General features: G+C 40.6%; 1 protein-coding gene across 1 annotated transcript in view; it reads left to right on the plus strand.

The window, feature by feature from the left end:
- Positions 1-16,224, plus strand: part of DNAJC3 (DnaJ heat shock protein family (Hsp40) member C3) — a 107,662-nt gene that overhangs the window by 27,195 nt on the left and 64,243 nt on the right. The window contains exon 2 of the mRNA XM_007960704.3: positions 3,269-3,379. Coding sequence (XP_007958895.1) covers positions 3,269-3,379 — 111 coding nt within the window. The remainder of the gene's footprint in view (positions 1-3,268; positions 3,380-16,224) is intronic.

A 16,224-nucleotide genomic window follows, 5' to 3' on the forward strand; every position in this document is an offset into this window, starting at 1 on the left:
CTCTCTAAGCCTTTGGATTCCTCTCTTATTATGCTAGGGAAACTTTGGAACCTCAGCCTTATTAAATGTTAAATTAATATAATTAATGTTTAACTAATTAAATTAAACTTCAAGTTTCAGTCAGCCAATCAAGTAAGCTATTAAAGCCACTTCCAGTGAGTTAACACATTAAATGTGGGATCTCTAGTATAGAAGTAGTCAAACCTTTTCTGTAAAGAGTCAGATTGTAAATATTTTAGGTTTTAGAGGCCATATGGGTTTTGTCACAACAACTGTGTTCTGCTGCTACAGTGTGAAAGCAGCCATAGGCAATATGGCCCATCCATTAATGGGCATGGCCCCGTTCTCGTAAAACTTTATTTACAAAAAACGGTTTGTTGACCTCTGCTTTATAAGCGTGCACATATAAATGAATTAGAGCCAATGTAGTGTTATATTTCACCCTCCTGGTCTAGCACCTTTAGAACCTATTGCCATGTATGTTCTGTGGGATTCTGCTCGTTTATCAGCAGATCTTTTGGTGTGTTCAGCTACTTCCTTTGGGTCATAGTATATACCTGTTCCTCTGGAGCCTGCCAAGATTAGACATGGGTTAGTGACAATGGCAGTGGTTAGGGTGTGTCTTGAGGATGAACATCCTCTTTTAAGGCCTCCACCATAGGTAAAGCTGTCCTCAGGTTTTTAAGCAGTGGAAGACTCATCTTCTCAGACAAGGCGGGAAAACTACTTCTGGTAAGGGAGACTCAGAAGGACTTGGGGGTTCAAATTGGTCAGTTTCATTTGGGTCCAAATAAATATTCCCATTCCAAATTTAAGGATTCTGTTCTTTAATAGTCTGTGCCCTAACTTTCACAGGAGAAACTTGGTGAGACCATGAATTCAGCTATTGTTTTAATTCAGCAGCCCTTATAATCAAATTAAATTTTATATTTGATTTTCAGCTGAATCTGACCACGACTTGAGCTGAAAGTTGGATCTGAGCTGGTTATTTTCTCCCTGTAGGTGCCCCAGTGCAGCAATTTCCAAACCTTTTGGGCTCCAGGGATTGATTTTGTGGAAGACAGTTTTTCCACGGACCGGGTTGGGTAGGGGAAGGACGGTTTCGGGATGAATCTGTTTCACCTTAGATCATCAGGCATTAGTTAGAGTCTCATAAGGAATGCACAACCTAGTCCCTTGCATGCGCAATTGATGATACGGTTTGTGCTCCTGTGAGAATCTAATGATCTGACAGGAGGTGGAGCTCGGGTGGTAATGTTCGCTGGCTTGCTGATCACTTCCTGCTGTGTGGCCTAGTTCCTAACAGGCGATGAACTGGTACTGGTCCATGGCTGGGGGCTTGGGGACCCTGCTCTAGTGCTCTCAAAAGAACCCACCCCACATCACAGTACTTATTTTCATAATTTCTGCCATTGTGGTCAGTTGCAGCAGCCACTTGGGCTTCTAAGACATGTGCCTCAGTTAGTACTTCATTACAGTCAACCAAAGTGATAGCTTAGTTAATTGTGACTCCAATACCTACGGTGGATTACCAGCATTTAATCTCCCATTGGCGATGAACTTAACACTGCATTGAAGCCCAAGATCCTGACCAAACCAGTCCTCAAATTGCATCTCTGTGGGCCTGTCCCCTAGGACTGCTCCCAATACCAATCGTGTGTCACTCATGGTCCATTGAGGAGAGACAGAAATCATGTAGTTACTTAGAAAGGGGAAGTTTAATTTCAGAACCGTTAAGTTATGATAGAAGAGTAACTAAAGATGTAAAGAGAACTCTGACGGATATTCTAGGACTAAGAGACAGCCTCAAGGAAGGACCAACCTGCAAAAGCGGTCCCCTCTACCAGGATGGGGTTTAGATCTTACTGGAGAAGGTATAGCTGTAGCCCAGGTTTGCTGATGAAGAAGATTGCTGGGTGGCTGGTCCATAGTAACTGGGCAAGCAGAAAACAATCCTTTCACATATAGGTGAGCCAAGGCTGGTCAGCCTGTCTACGAAGGGAGTCCAGGTGCTTCTGTGGGTGTGAAATCTGGAGTGTGTGGGCTGATGTTGCCAGGTCACTGAGGAACTGGACCCCTGGGCATACAGCTATGGCTAAGTACCCCTGGATGTCCTCCTCATCCATACCATGCACCAGGAAGTCCAACCCATGACAGACCATGCAGCAGGAGCCAGAAGACAGTTAAAATACAGCAAGCAGAACTAGGAAGTGTCCTTTCTGCAGTGTTGCTTCAGTGCCCTATACTGACAAAGCATAACATTATACTCACTGTAAAGAGGAAATGCTTGCAAACTCCAGGCCTTTATTGCAGTGTAAGTACTGAAGGATGAATTCAGAGCCAAGAGGCAATATACATTGATAATTGGCCTAGTCCATCAGATCATGTTATTGATTCTGCAGTAGTTCCCTATTTTAAGACAAGTAAATATTCAAAGCCATAGTCAGGTCCTCTAGTTTTTTGACCTCATACTACTATCTTCCTCTTGGCTCTGCTGCAGCCATCCAGGCCTCTCTGCTGTTTCTGGAACATATCTGCATGCTCCCGACTTAGGACCCTTGCACTAGCTGGTCCCTCTTCCTGGAAGCTCTTTTCCTAGCTGTCTGCATGGTGAGTTCCTCACTTTTTTCAAGTCTTGCTCAGATGTCAGCTTCTCAAGAAGTCCTGCCCTTTACCCCCTTGTTTACTACTCTAAATACCCTGAAATCCTTACCTCTTTACATGGCTTGACTTTTTCCACAGTACTTTTCACGTAACATACTATGTAATTTACTTACTTATCATGTCTGTCTCCTCCCACGATAACATCAGGTGCCAGGAGGGTATGAGGGGCAGGAGTTTTTGAATGTTGCTCACTTATGCCAGATACCTAGAATAGTGCCTAGTGCATTATAGGTGCTTAATAAATACTTAAATGTTATAACAGTCTATATGATATTCATTAAAGGTGAGATTCTAACCTCAAACAATTTTCATTTTATTGTTCAAAATATTTTTACTACTTCTGCATTACACAACTTTCCTTTATTTTCTAGACTGGTTACATTCTTTTGACTAATTAGGTCAAGATGGGTATATTTTTTGTCTTGTACTCCATAAAATGAAATAGGGTTTGTATTTTATGTTATGTTCTTTACATCATTTTTCAGCTTCTGTGAGTTTTGTCATCTGAGTGGATGACTGAGACAGATAACTACTTTTAATATTATATTTTTTAGAATTGAATCTTGGTTCGTGGAAAGTTAACTGATTTTAATTTTATTTTTAGGTGCCGAATGTGGAGTAAATGCAGATGTTGAGAAACATCTTGAATTGGGCAAGAAATTACTTGCAGCTGGACAGCTAGCTGATGCTTTATCTCAGTTTCATGCTGCCGTAGGTTTGTATCATGGAACCAAATCACTCAGTGTCTTAGTGAATTCTAGTAATAGCTCTTCTTTTTAAATAACATTTAAAATAAACATTATTTCATGTTTAAATAAAACATTTAAATATATTTGTGGGATTCTGAGCGAAATAGATTGATAAAATAAATGTGTAACACTTAAATGTATGTGCATCTAACATGAGAGAATTTTGAAGGTTAGTGAGGCCTGCTACTACCAAGGATAATTCAAGATAATTGTGACAAGCAGCTTTTCTCAGTGTATTATTTGGCTTCTGACTTTTTTTTTTTTTTTGAGATGGAGTCTTGTTCTGCCACTGTTGCCCAGGTTGGAGTGCAGTGGCGTGATCTTGGCTCACTGCAAGCTCCGCCTCCCGGGTTCACGCCATTCTCCTGCCTCAGCCTCCCGAGTAGCTGGGACTATAGGCGCCCGCCACCACGCCCAGCTAATTTTTTGTATTTTTAATAGAGATGGGGTTTCACCACGTTAGCCAGGATGGTCTTGATCTCCTGACCTCGTGATCCGCCCGCATCGGCCTCACAAGGTGCTGGGATTACAGGCATGAGCCACCGCGTCCGGCTGGCTTTTTACTTTTTGAACAGATTTTACTGAATGCAGTTTAATTTTCTTGATGACTTGGGTTTTCAATATGTTTACTTGATACCCTTGGGAGATGCTGCAGTTCATTGCCTCTTCAGTATTGGTCAGACCCCAGCTGCTCTTTATTTACACTGTTGCTTATTTCTTACTCGTGTCTGTCTGTAGAATCAACTGTCATTGAAGCTGTTTGTTCATCAGTTAGGACTGTAAGAAGTGAGATGACCAGAATAAATAGGTTGTTAATGAAGGCTTAATGGATTTTCTCTTTTTTCTTTTTTTCATTCCTTTTCTTTTTTTTTTTTTTGAGACAAGGTCTTGCTCTGTCACCCAGGCTGTGGTGCATTGGTGTGGTTATGGCTTACTGCAGCCTCAGCCTCCTGAATAATTGGGGTTATAGGTGTGTGCCGCTATATCCAACTACTTTTTACAACTTTTATTTTTTATATTTTTGTAGAGATGGGGTCTCACTATGTTGTCCAGGTTGGTCTCAAACTCGTGGGCTCAAGCAGTCCTCCTGCCTTGGCCTCCCAGAGTGTTGAGATTGTATGCATGAGCCACCACACCTGGCCTGGATTTTTCCTTATGAGTCACTGCTAAACTTTTGTGCTGGGACTTTTTGACATTAACGTTCCTCAGAATCCTTTTTATTTACTTATATATTTTTACCTTGATTTGAATGGTTGAGTGTGTCTAGTTAACAACCTGACAGGTAGGGAGGGTGGGTTTTTTTTTTTTTTTTTTTTGGAGACAGAATCTTGCTCTGTCATCCAGGCTGGAGTGGAGTGGCGTGATCTTGGCTCACTGCAACCTCTGCCTCCTGGGCTCAGGTGATCCTCCCACCTCAGCCTCCTGAGTAGCTGGGACTACAGGTGCATGCCACCATGCCCAGCTAATTTTTGTATTTTTTTGTAGAAACTGAGTTTTGCCATGTTGCCTAGCCAAACTCTTGTTCTCAAGCCATCTGCATGCCTCAGCCTCCCAAAGTGCTTGGATTATAGGTGTGAGCTACGGTGCCCAGCTGGTATGTTTTTTCATAAGATACAGCTGTGCTCTCAGAAAAACTATCATCCTATTGTTGTAATTTATTTTATAAACTCAATGTAGTTAGGTTTTGGTTTGTCATACTTTATGCTTTTTTCTTAAACTCAGATTTTTATTACAGATGTTATTAGCTCTCTGAACTCATAGGAAACAGATTTTTTTGATTAGAAACCTCTATTCAAGGCTGAGCATGGTGGCCCACACCTGTAATCCCAGAACTTTGGTAGGCTGAGGTGGGTGGATCACTTGAGATCAGGAGTTTGGGACCAGCCTGGACGACATGGTGAAACCCGTCTCTACTAAAAATATAAAAATTAGCCAGGTGTGGTGGTGGCCACCTATAATCCTAGCTCCTTGGGAAGCTGAGACTGGAGAATTGCTTAGACCTGGGAGCGGAGGTTGCAGTGAGCCAAGATCGCACCATTGCACTCTAGCCTGGGTGACAGAGTGAGACTCCATCTCCAAATTAAAAAAACAAAAAACCAAAACTCTACTCAAGAGACATGGCATAATTATAAGAACATAGAAAAGTTGAAAAATGAGGGGAAAAGTGAAAAAAGATACCTTTGTGAGTAGTAGAGAAAGCCATTCCACACAATTAAAGGGTTCACTTTACCAGAAAATATCAATTTTAAATGGATGTGAGTCTAATAATATAACCTCTAAATACATAAAACAAGAATTGACAGAACTAAAAGAAATGAACAAATTCATAATTATAGTGGAAGGCTTTAGCCTCTTTCAATAGTATATAGGAAAACAGACAACAGTAAAGATGTTAGCTTGACCCAATTGAAATACACATAACACCTGCACACAGCTACAGAATACACATTCTTCCAAGTGTAAGAACATTACAATAAAAATATTATAGGAAAGTCTCATGAACATAACTACGAAAATTCTGAAAAACCTAATAGCAAATGAATCTAAATTTTAAAGAAGTCCAGATATTATGTTTGTACACACAAACACATACACACACCACTGGTTTCTGTTACAAAGATGTAAATTCGGTTTGGCATTCAAAAGTCAGTATAAGTCATCACATTAAAAGACTATAGGAGTCTGTAATCCCAGCACTTTGGGAGGCCGAGACGGGCGGATCACAAGGTTAGAAGATTGAGACCATCCTGGCTAACCCGGTGAAACCCTGTCTCTACCAAAAAATACAAAAAAATAGCCGGGCGAGGTGGCGGGCGCCTGTAGTCCCAGCTACTCGGGAGGCTGAGGCAGGAGAATGGCGTAAACCTGGGAGGCGGAGCTTGCAGTGAGCTGAGATCCGGCCACTGCATTGCAGCCTGGGTGACGGAACGAGACTCCTTCTCAAAAAAAAAAGACTACAGGAGAAAAATATTCTTTCAAAGGTGCAGAAGTATTTGATAAATATTTAACACCATTTGTGAAAGAAAAAACACCTTTTAAACAGTTTGGGAATCTATATTGATGAGTACACCAAAAATCCTATGGCTACTATCATACTTTATGGTGAATATTGGTAGCTCTCCTCATATCCCACCACTGCTGAGATGGAGAATGAGACAAGGATACCCACTATTACTACTTGTAATCAACATTCTGCTAGAGGTCCTAGCTAATGCAGTTTTTTTTTTGTTTTTGTTTTTGTTTTTTTTTGAGGCAGAGTCTCGCTCTGTCACCCAGGAGGCTGGAGTGTAGTAGTGCAGTCTTGGCTTACTGCAACTTCTGTCTCCCAGGTTTAGGCGATTCTCCTGCCTCAGCCTCCCAAGTAGTGGGGATTACAGTCATGCACCACCACGTCCAGCTAATTTTTGTATTTTTAGTAGAGACGGTTTCGCCATGTTGGCCAGGCTGGTCTTGAGCTTCCTGACCTCAAGTCATCCACCCGCCTCCCAAAGAGCTGAGATTACAGGCATAAGTCACTGTGCCTGGCCTAGCCAGTGCAATTTGTATACCAATTTTCTATCTTGCAACCTTGCTGAACTTGTTTATTAGCTCTAATAATTTTTGTGTTTGTGTTGATTCTTTAGGATTTTACATATACAACATTATGTTATGGGAAAATATAGTTTTACTTATTTTTGTCATGGGAGGGACCCGGTGGGAGTTAATTTAATCATGGCAGTGGTTATCCTCATGCTGTTACGATAGTGAGTTCTCACAAGATCTGATCGTTTTATAAGGGACTTTTCCCCCTTTTGCTTGGCACTTCTCCTTCCTGCCATCATGTGAAGAAAACGTGTTTGCTTCCCCTTCTGCCATGATTGTAAATTTCCTGAGGCTTCCCCAGTCATGCTGAACTGTGAGTCAATTAACCCTCTTTCCTTTACAAATTACCCAGTCTTGGGTATGTCTTTATTAGCAGTGTGAGAACGAACTAATACAATTGCCCAGCCACTATAATTTGGCAAGAAATAAGCCATAAAGATTTTGAGAAAGGAAGAAATAAAACTGTCATTCACAGAGAACTTGATGATACACAAGTAATCTGCAAACTATCATAATTGAAATGAATTTAGCAAGGCCACTCACTAGATAACAAATTCAACATACTTTTGTAGCAACAGAGTCTCTATATATTAGCAATAAACAGATACAAAAAAAACCTGAGAATAAACCTAATGAAAGATGTGCAAGAACACTTTGCTGAAAACCCCAAGAATAGTTATAAGAATAAAACACTTAAAATTAAGAGATATACCATGTTCATGAATAGGAAGATTCAATATTGTAAAGATGTCAAGTGGCCCCCAGATTGGTCTACAGATTCAATTAAATCTAATCAAATTCTAGCACTTTATTTCATTGAAATTGACCAACTGATTCTAAAACGTCTTATGGAAATGCAAAGGACTTCTTGAGTCGCCTTGTGGACGAGATTTGAGACAACCCAAGCCAGCTCTCTTTGGTCTGTGAGAAGCATACATGTATTCTTTGCCTTGACCATGTCTGTAGACAGAGGACAGTCCAAATAGCAACCCCTTCTTCCTTCTTATGAGAGTAGAGAGCCTGCTAGTCTCTTGCCATTTAGATTTTTCGGGGATGAGTCAGATACACCAGTCAGTCTACTCTGTCCTGCAAAGAGGACACTTACAAACTTTTCCAGGTGGCCCTAGATATCTCACCTTGGAATGTAGGGGTAGCTGGCACCTGTTGGGATGTCAGGTGAAACATAAATAGTTGCACTGCAGTAGCCTGCTCTATAAATATACAGAGAACTTCTATCGTGTACTCTATGAAGCTATTAGAAAGTATAGATTTGTGGATTACCTTGAAAAGGGAAACAGATTTTAATCTTGGACTTGCCACTGGATAATCCTATGACATTGGTCCAGTTATGTAAGAAGATGCACACTTTAAAAAGTCACCTGCAAGTTCCCAGCAGTTTTCACTGTGTCACCCATGGGAATTTTTGTGAAAATCAGATGGTAATAATGAATATAAATATTTCTTTGAAAATAGTGTACAATCACTCAGGAGGCTGAGGCAGGAGGGCTGCTTGAGCTCAGGAGTTGGAGATTGCAGTGAGCTGTGATTGTGCCGCCACACTCCAGCCTGGGTGATGGAGTAAGACTCTGTCTCTCTCCTTCTCCGTCTTGTTTTTTTTCTTAAAAAAAAAAAAAAGTGCAATAGGATATATAAAGAATGTAGAAATATAATTTTTGTGTCTCCGAAAATTAAGACTTTTCTAAAAACAGGTTTGCTATAATAACGGGTTTCTTAACTATGTGACATTTCTGTTAGGAAGTTTGCATTTCAATGACTAACTCACCTTAAGAAATAGTGGTTACTTTGCACAATAATTTGCACAAGTTTTTTCACTAAGGGCTGTTTACTGTGTGACTACATCGTTACTAAGTCCACACTTTTTCTGGTGATTCAAACTGTCTTCAGTGCTGCAGCATGGCAATTTAAAATTTTTTCAGTTACTGTCTTAGAAAAAGTGCGTCTTAAAGTATTTATTCTTTCTTACTACCATTAGAATATTTGCAGAAATGTATATACCTTCTACCTATTTTATACTTTATTGTTTGTTTTCTTAGTCTCACATGTATTAGAAACATCAAGGGCTATGGCATATAATTAAAGTAGTTTTAAATGACTGCTCCTTTTTTTGTAGCTTTATCACTGCAATAAAAGACTTTTTGAGACAGCTCTTTCCCAAAATTCCCAGTAAAATGTTACTGTGTTCACCAAGAGGCATAAATCAGTGATGCTGAAACATGGCAATTTATTGGTGTGATTTAGTAAAGGGAGAATGTAAGTCATTGCTAGTGCATTCTGAATCTGAATAACAGGCCAGTGTGGTGGCTTACAACTGTAATTCTAGCACTTTGAGCACTTTGGAAGGCTTAGGCAGGAGGATTGTTTGAGGCCAGGAGTTTGAGACCAACCTGGGCAACTTTGCAAGAGCTCGTCTCCACAAAAGTAAAATAAAAAAAAAAAAAAAGTTAACCAGGCATGGCGGTGCCCACCTGTAGTCCTCGCTACTTGGGAGGCTGAGGTGGAAGGATTGCCTGAGCCCAGGAGTTTGAGGAGGCATTGAGCTGATGGTGCCAGTGTGCTCTGGCTTGGACGACAGAGTGAAACTCTGTCTCCCAAATAAAGTATCATTTTGTTCAATGTGATCTGGCAAATAGCAGTGACTTTCAAATGGGATACACATCATAATTCTTTTTTTTTTGTTTTTTTGAGACAGAGTCTTGCTCTGTCGCCAGGCTGGAGTGCAGTGGCACGATCTCGGCTCACTGCAACCTCTGCCTCCCAGGTTCAAGCGATTCTGCCTTGGCCTCCCTAGCAGCCTGAGCAGTTAGGAGTACAGGCATGTGCCACCACACCCAGCTAATTTTCATATTTTTAGTAGAGATGGGGTTTCACCATGTTGGCCAGAATGGTCTTGATTTCTTGACCTGGTGATCCGCCCCTCCTTGCCCTCCCAAAGTGTTGGGATTACAAGCGTGAGTCACTGCGCCTGGCCACACATCTTGATTTCCAGGAAGACCATTTATTATTTTAGTTCATGTAGGACACATTGTTCATAACAAACTATAGAAAATAAAGTTTAAGGCTGGGCGTGGTGGCTCACGCCTGTAATCCTAGCACTTTGGGAGGGTGAGGTGGGCGGATCACCTGAGGTCAGGAGTTCGAGACCAGCCTGGCCAACATGGTGAAACTGTGTCTCTGCTAAAAATACAAACAGTTAACCGAGCATGGTGGCAGTAGCCTGTAATCCCAGCTACTCAGGAGGCTGAGGCACGAGAATTGCTTGAACCCGGGAGATGGAGGTTGCAGTGAGCCGAGATCACGCCATTGTACTCCAGCCTGGGCGACGGAGTGAGACTCTGCCTCAAAAAACAAAAAAAAAACCAAAAAAACAAACAAAAAAAACCCCAGAAAATATATTTTAAATTTTCTATTATAGTGGAATGGGAGAGTTCTCATATCTCCCTTGCAGGGCGTGCAACAGGGTTGTGGCTTCCGTCTTGTGGGCCCTGCTGCTCAAACCATTACTGGGAACATGCAGATGGGCAGGTGAAGAGGCCGTGGGGAGCGCTTTTGGGCTTCGGCCCCATGGCAATGTCTAGGATTCCTGAAGCCCAAGTGGGCGTATGTTACAGTGTGCTCTTTCAGCTATGCCATCTGCAGATGGCTTGTGTTAGTCAGCTCAATAGACCCTCTGCCTTATTGCAAGGATGGGGCCAGTGTCACAGCCTGAGTTCTTGCTCAGTGTACTGGAAGAGTCAGATCATATGTGGGCTGGAAGGTTAAGTGCAAGGTTTATTGAGTGGTGGAGGTGGCTCTCAGCAAGATGCATAGGGAGCTGAAAGTGGGGGATCCCCCCAGAGTGGGAAGGTGGTCTTCTTCGGGAGTCGGGCTGCCCAGCGGCCAGACTCTTCTATGGCCACTCCTGGCTGAACTCCCCTCGGCATCCACGTCTCTGTGCCGTCTCTGCTCTGCCAGTGTTTGCTGGTATGTTCTTCTTCTCCTGTAGACATCCAGTCGTTTGTGTCTGTGTCTGCTTAAGGTCTTGGATTTATATGGGTACAGTATGGGGTGCGTGGCTGGCCAGAGTGATCTTGGAAAATGCAACATTTGGGCATGAAAACAGGAGTGCCTGTTCTCACTTAGGTCTGTGGGCACAGACCTAAGTAACTTGACCTCTAGTAACTTCCTGAAGGTCATATTCCAGTTCAAAAGATTCTGAGCTATGCTACTATTTTAATGTCTGGTAAGTTCAGTAAATTGTTGAATGAAGAAGTTTAGTTGGGTGAGCTGAGCGCAAGAATAAAACTTTTTCCATATCCAGATGATATGGTTTGGCTGTGTCCCCACCCAAATCTCATCTTGAATTGTAGCTCCCATAATTCCCACATGTTGGAGGGACCTGGTGGGAGATAATTGAATCATGGGGGTGGTTCCCCCCATACTCTTCTCACAGTAGTGAATAAGTCTCACGAGATCTGAAGATTTTATAAATTCACTTGGCTCTCATCTTGTCTGCTGCCATGTAAGATGTGCCTTTTGCCGTCTGCCATGATTGTGAGACCTCCCCAGCCACATGGAACTGTGAGTCCATTAAACCTCTTTTTTTTAAAAAAAGTACTCAGTCTTGGGTATGTCTTTATCAGCAGCATGAAAACGGACTAATACACCAGGCCAGCGTGTTTTTCCTGTGCCCCTCACTACCAGCATTTACAGCATCACTTGTAATTGGCTTTCTGATGTGTTTTCTCCAGATAGTAGTTGTACTGTTTTATTATGGCTAATTTTCTCATAATTGAATTGTTTGATAGTTTTAGGATTCTGGGTAGAGGTTAAATCCATCTCCCATAATAATAAGCTAGTATAAGGATTTGAATTATGTGGCTTAAAATGAAATATAGTATTTCCATATGTAGGCTTGCAAATAATTTACATAATGAACAATATTATATATTGGATGGATAATAGGAAAAGTACTTATTTTCAAGATTATCAAATCTTGTGTTGGTAAAAACTAAGCATGCATTTCTAAACCGACTCTTGTTTCAGTTGCTACTTCATGCACAGTGATGTAGGAATGGACTCTACTTCCAGGAACTGTTGGTATTTTAAGATGAAGAACCAGGGAAGGCTATTTTGATTTACCATGCAAGTGACCCCATGCCTCTAAGAAAATTGAGATGGAGTCTCGCAGTGTCACCCAGGCTGGAGTGCAGTGGTGTGATCTCAGCTCACTGCAACCTCCACCTTTCGGGTTCAAGCGTTTCTCCTCCCTCAGCCTCTGGAGTAGCAGCGATTATAGGTGTGCACCACCATGCCTGGCTAATTTTAATATTTTTAGTAGAGACGGTGTTTCACCATATTGGCCAGGCTGGTCTTGAACTCCTGGTCTCAAGTGATCCACCCGCCTCAGCCTCCCAAAGTGCTGGTATTACAGGCATGAACCACTGTGCCTGGCCGGAAAATTGATTCTTGATTCATGTATTAAACTATTGTCTGATTCTCGGAGTACAAAGAAATTCAGTTTCTCCTGTTATATTCTCACAGTGCAGAATACGTCTGTGACCTCTGTTCATCAAAATGTGTGGGAATTTCTCTCCACCAAGTAATCCTACAGATTCTTCAGCAGACAGCCGCTGGATATCATCTAATTCTGTTCAGTTCTGACACTGTCTACCTGGAGGTAGCCTAAGATCCCACAGATTGAGAGCTCAGCGCCTCAAGACCGCTCCTGACTTCAGAAGTCATTCCTAAGGCCCTGATTGTTTTACCTATGCTTCTGACTGACTGGCTGTAAATGAGGATTCTCATGACCCCTTCCTTGGGTTCAGTTAATTTGCTAGAGCAGCTCACAGAACTCAGGGAAACACTTAGGTTTACTGGTTTATTATGGGATATTACAGAGGATACAGATGAACAACCATATAGATGGAAGAGATCCATAGGGCCAGGCATATGGGAAGGGATATGGTGTTTCTTTGCCCTCTCGGAGTGTACCATCCTCCAGGAGCCTCCATGTTTTTGGCTGCATGGAAGTTCTTCCAAACCCTGTCGTTTTAGATTTTTGTGGAAGCTTTATCACTTAGGCATGATTTATTATATCATTGGCTATTGGTAACCAACTCAACCTTCAACAACCCTAGGAGGGTAGAGGGTACTCAAAGTTCCAACCTTTTCACCTGGTAGGTTCCCCTGGCAACTACCCATCCTGAAACTATCTAGGGGTGCCCAGCTACCAACCATTTCATTAGTATACAAAAAAGTAATCACTCCAGAGATCCCATGGGTTGCAGGAGCTGTATGTCAGGAAACTGGAAGAAGACCAAATATATGTCTCATAGTACAACAGATTCTCTATTTTTGTAGGTTTGGTGTTATAAATTGCAGTTCCAATTCCATTTCCTATCTTAAAATGCCTAAGAACTGAACAGTAAAATTAGTGAAAGTGAACACTCCAGAAATACTGTATGTAGACAATTTTTGTATATGATGGGATCCTTAATACAAAAGTTAAGTCATACGCAGTCCTCTCTGGAGATTTTTTTCTTCTTGGATTGGAATGGTCAGGTTTTTCCAAATAGAAATCTAATGCAGTTTACTGTATACCATGTAAATGCTGTGTAAATAATTGTTTTACTGTACTTTTTAGGGAATAATGAAAAAAGTCTGTACATGTTCAATACAGACACAGTTTTTTTTCCCCTAAATATTTTCAGTCTGAGGGTGGTTGAATCCACAGATGCGGAACCCATGTATAAAGATGGCCAAATGTGTATAAATAATTAATAATCATTGCTTAGTGTTAGGTGCAGTAAGGGAATTATAGAATGTTATGGAATTTGAGAGAAGGAAAGGTTTATTTTTCCATGTATAGTCAAATAAGTCATTTGAGCTGTGCCTCAAAGATTGAGAAGGATTTGGACATATGAAATTGATGGGGTTGTGTTCTTCAGGCCTTAAATCATGGTATTTACGGTATTCTTCGCTTAGTGTGAATAACCCTGGATAACTTAAGTTTTTTTAAAAAATTAATGAATATAAAATTAATCCATATGCATTGTGAAACATTTTGGAACACATGGACTGCAGGAAGAAGAAACCCCATCTCTGCATGGATAGCCACTGTTGACATGCAGTGAACTGCCTTCTCCTCTCTGGTGCATCACTTAAATGTTAGTAATTCTTAGGTATGAAATCATTCTGTGGCCAGTTCACAAACCAAACCCATAAAATTTTAATTTATTGCACCATACAAATAAAATATAAACTGAACTGAAAAATACTGTGTATCAAGCATGTTCTAAATGTAGTTACTCTGTTCCCTACTCTTTGCTCAAGTTAATTACAGTATTTTGTAAGAAATATCCTATATTCAGGCTACTGATTTTGCTTTCCTGTCCTTGCCTCCTAAGGGAAGTTGTTTAGTAAAGAAATTTTAGTGACGATTAGCTGGGATCATATATTTTCATTTTTAGATTTAAGAAAAAGAAGGTTTTTTTATTGTTAAAATACCCAATTCCTTTTTAAAAAATACGTTTTTTTCTGACTGGTTCATACTTTTACTTTTTTATTATGGTAAAGTGCATGAAAATTTACCATTTTAACCATTTGTAAGTGTACAATTCAGTGGCATTAAGTGTGTTCAAATTGTTGGGCAGTCATCACTATCCATCTCCAGAACTTTTTCATTATCCCAAACTGAAACTCTGTATCCATTAAACAATAGGGCCCTATTCCTAACCCTCTACACCAGCCCCTGGCAACCACTATCCTACCTTCTGTCTCTATTATATGAGTATGCTAGGTACCTCATATACAATATTTTCCTTTTGTGTCTTGGCTTATTTCACTTAGCATAATGTTTTTAAGGTTCATCCATGTTGTAGCATGCCTGGGAGTTTCAATTCTCTCTAAGGCTGAATGAATAACCTGTTGTATATATAGTATATCCCACCTTTTGTTTATCCAGTCATCCACTGACGGACTTTGGGGTTGTTTCTGTCTTTGGCCTATTGTGAATAATACTGCTATGAACAGGTGTGTTTGAATACATATTTGACCCTTGCTTTTATTTCTTTGGTGTGTATACACAGTAGTAGAATTACTAAATTTTTTGAGAAATCATCTTACTGTTTTCCACAGTGGCCATACCATTTTACATCCCACCAACAGTGCACAAGTGCTCCAATTTCTCCACACCTTGCGAACACTTGTTATTTTATCTTTTTATTTTTCATAATGGCCATCCTAATGGGTGTGAACTGATATCTCAATGTGGTTTGTTTTTTTTTTTGTTTGTTTTGCTTTTTTAGTTTTTAATTAGTATTTTTGTTCCCCCATGCAGATCAGTGTGGTTTTGATTTGCATTTTCCTGATGATTTGTGATGGTGAGCATCTTTTCATGTGCTCATTGGCCATTTGTATGTCTTCTTTCACGTTTGTTTGTATAGCCCAATCTCTTTTTCTGACCCACCTTCCCCTGGCATTTTAAATGCCGTTAACAACTGTTCACAACCATAATTTTGAATGATTATGGACTGTCCTGCCATATAGATTCTTCTATTGTAATTTTTCCAAATGACAAAAACTTTAGGAGTATAACTTTTAGGGAGTTTAATTGTGTATCTTATGATGATGAACACCTGAGTAGATAAATCTTTTATTTTTAAAAGATTGATGGCCGGCTTTTGTCAAGGTTAGTTTTAGAATTCTTTATATACTTATATTTCCAGATTGCGTTTTAGAAGGATTGTTCTGCAGAAGATTTGCTTCTGATTGAATCCACTCTTTTCTCTACTTTGTAGGTGCTAATAAGCAGAGTAAAAGTAGCTCAGAAACCTAATTCATCTTTCTGCTTTCCTTACAAATGTTAACTTCTCTAGTCCCTTTCTCTAGTCTCTCTCATTTCTGTTCTCCTCCTTTGTCCTTGTACCTTTATTTCTTCACCTCCATTCTAGTTAGAGTTTGTGAGGGCGCAGAGATTATACATTCAATATATCAATTTAGTCAGAAGTTTATACATTTCTAAAATCCTGTACACTAATGCGCGTAGTCCACGTTCTTAGTATTTCACTTACGAAAATCTCCACAGAGGCAAACTGAATTACATACTTATAAAAGTTATGAGTTGAGGCTGGGTGCAGTGGCTCACGCCTGTAATCCCAGCACTTTGGGAAGCTGAGGTAGGAGGGTTGCTGGAGCCAGGAGTTCAAGACCAGCTTGGACAACATGGTGA

This window comes from Chlorocebus sabaeus, chromosome 3 (genome assembly GCF_047675955.1).
Source record: "Chlorocebus sabaeus isolate Y175 chromosome 3, mChlSab1.0.hap1, whole genome shotgun sequence".
Classification (NCBI taxonomy): Eukaryota; Metazoa; Chordata; class Mammalia; order Primates; family Cercopithecidae; genus Chlorocebus; species Chlorocebus sabaeus.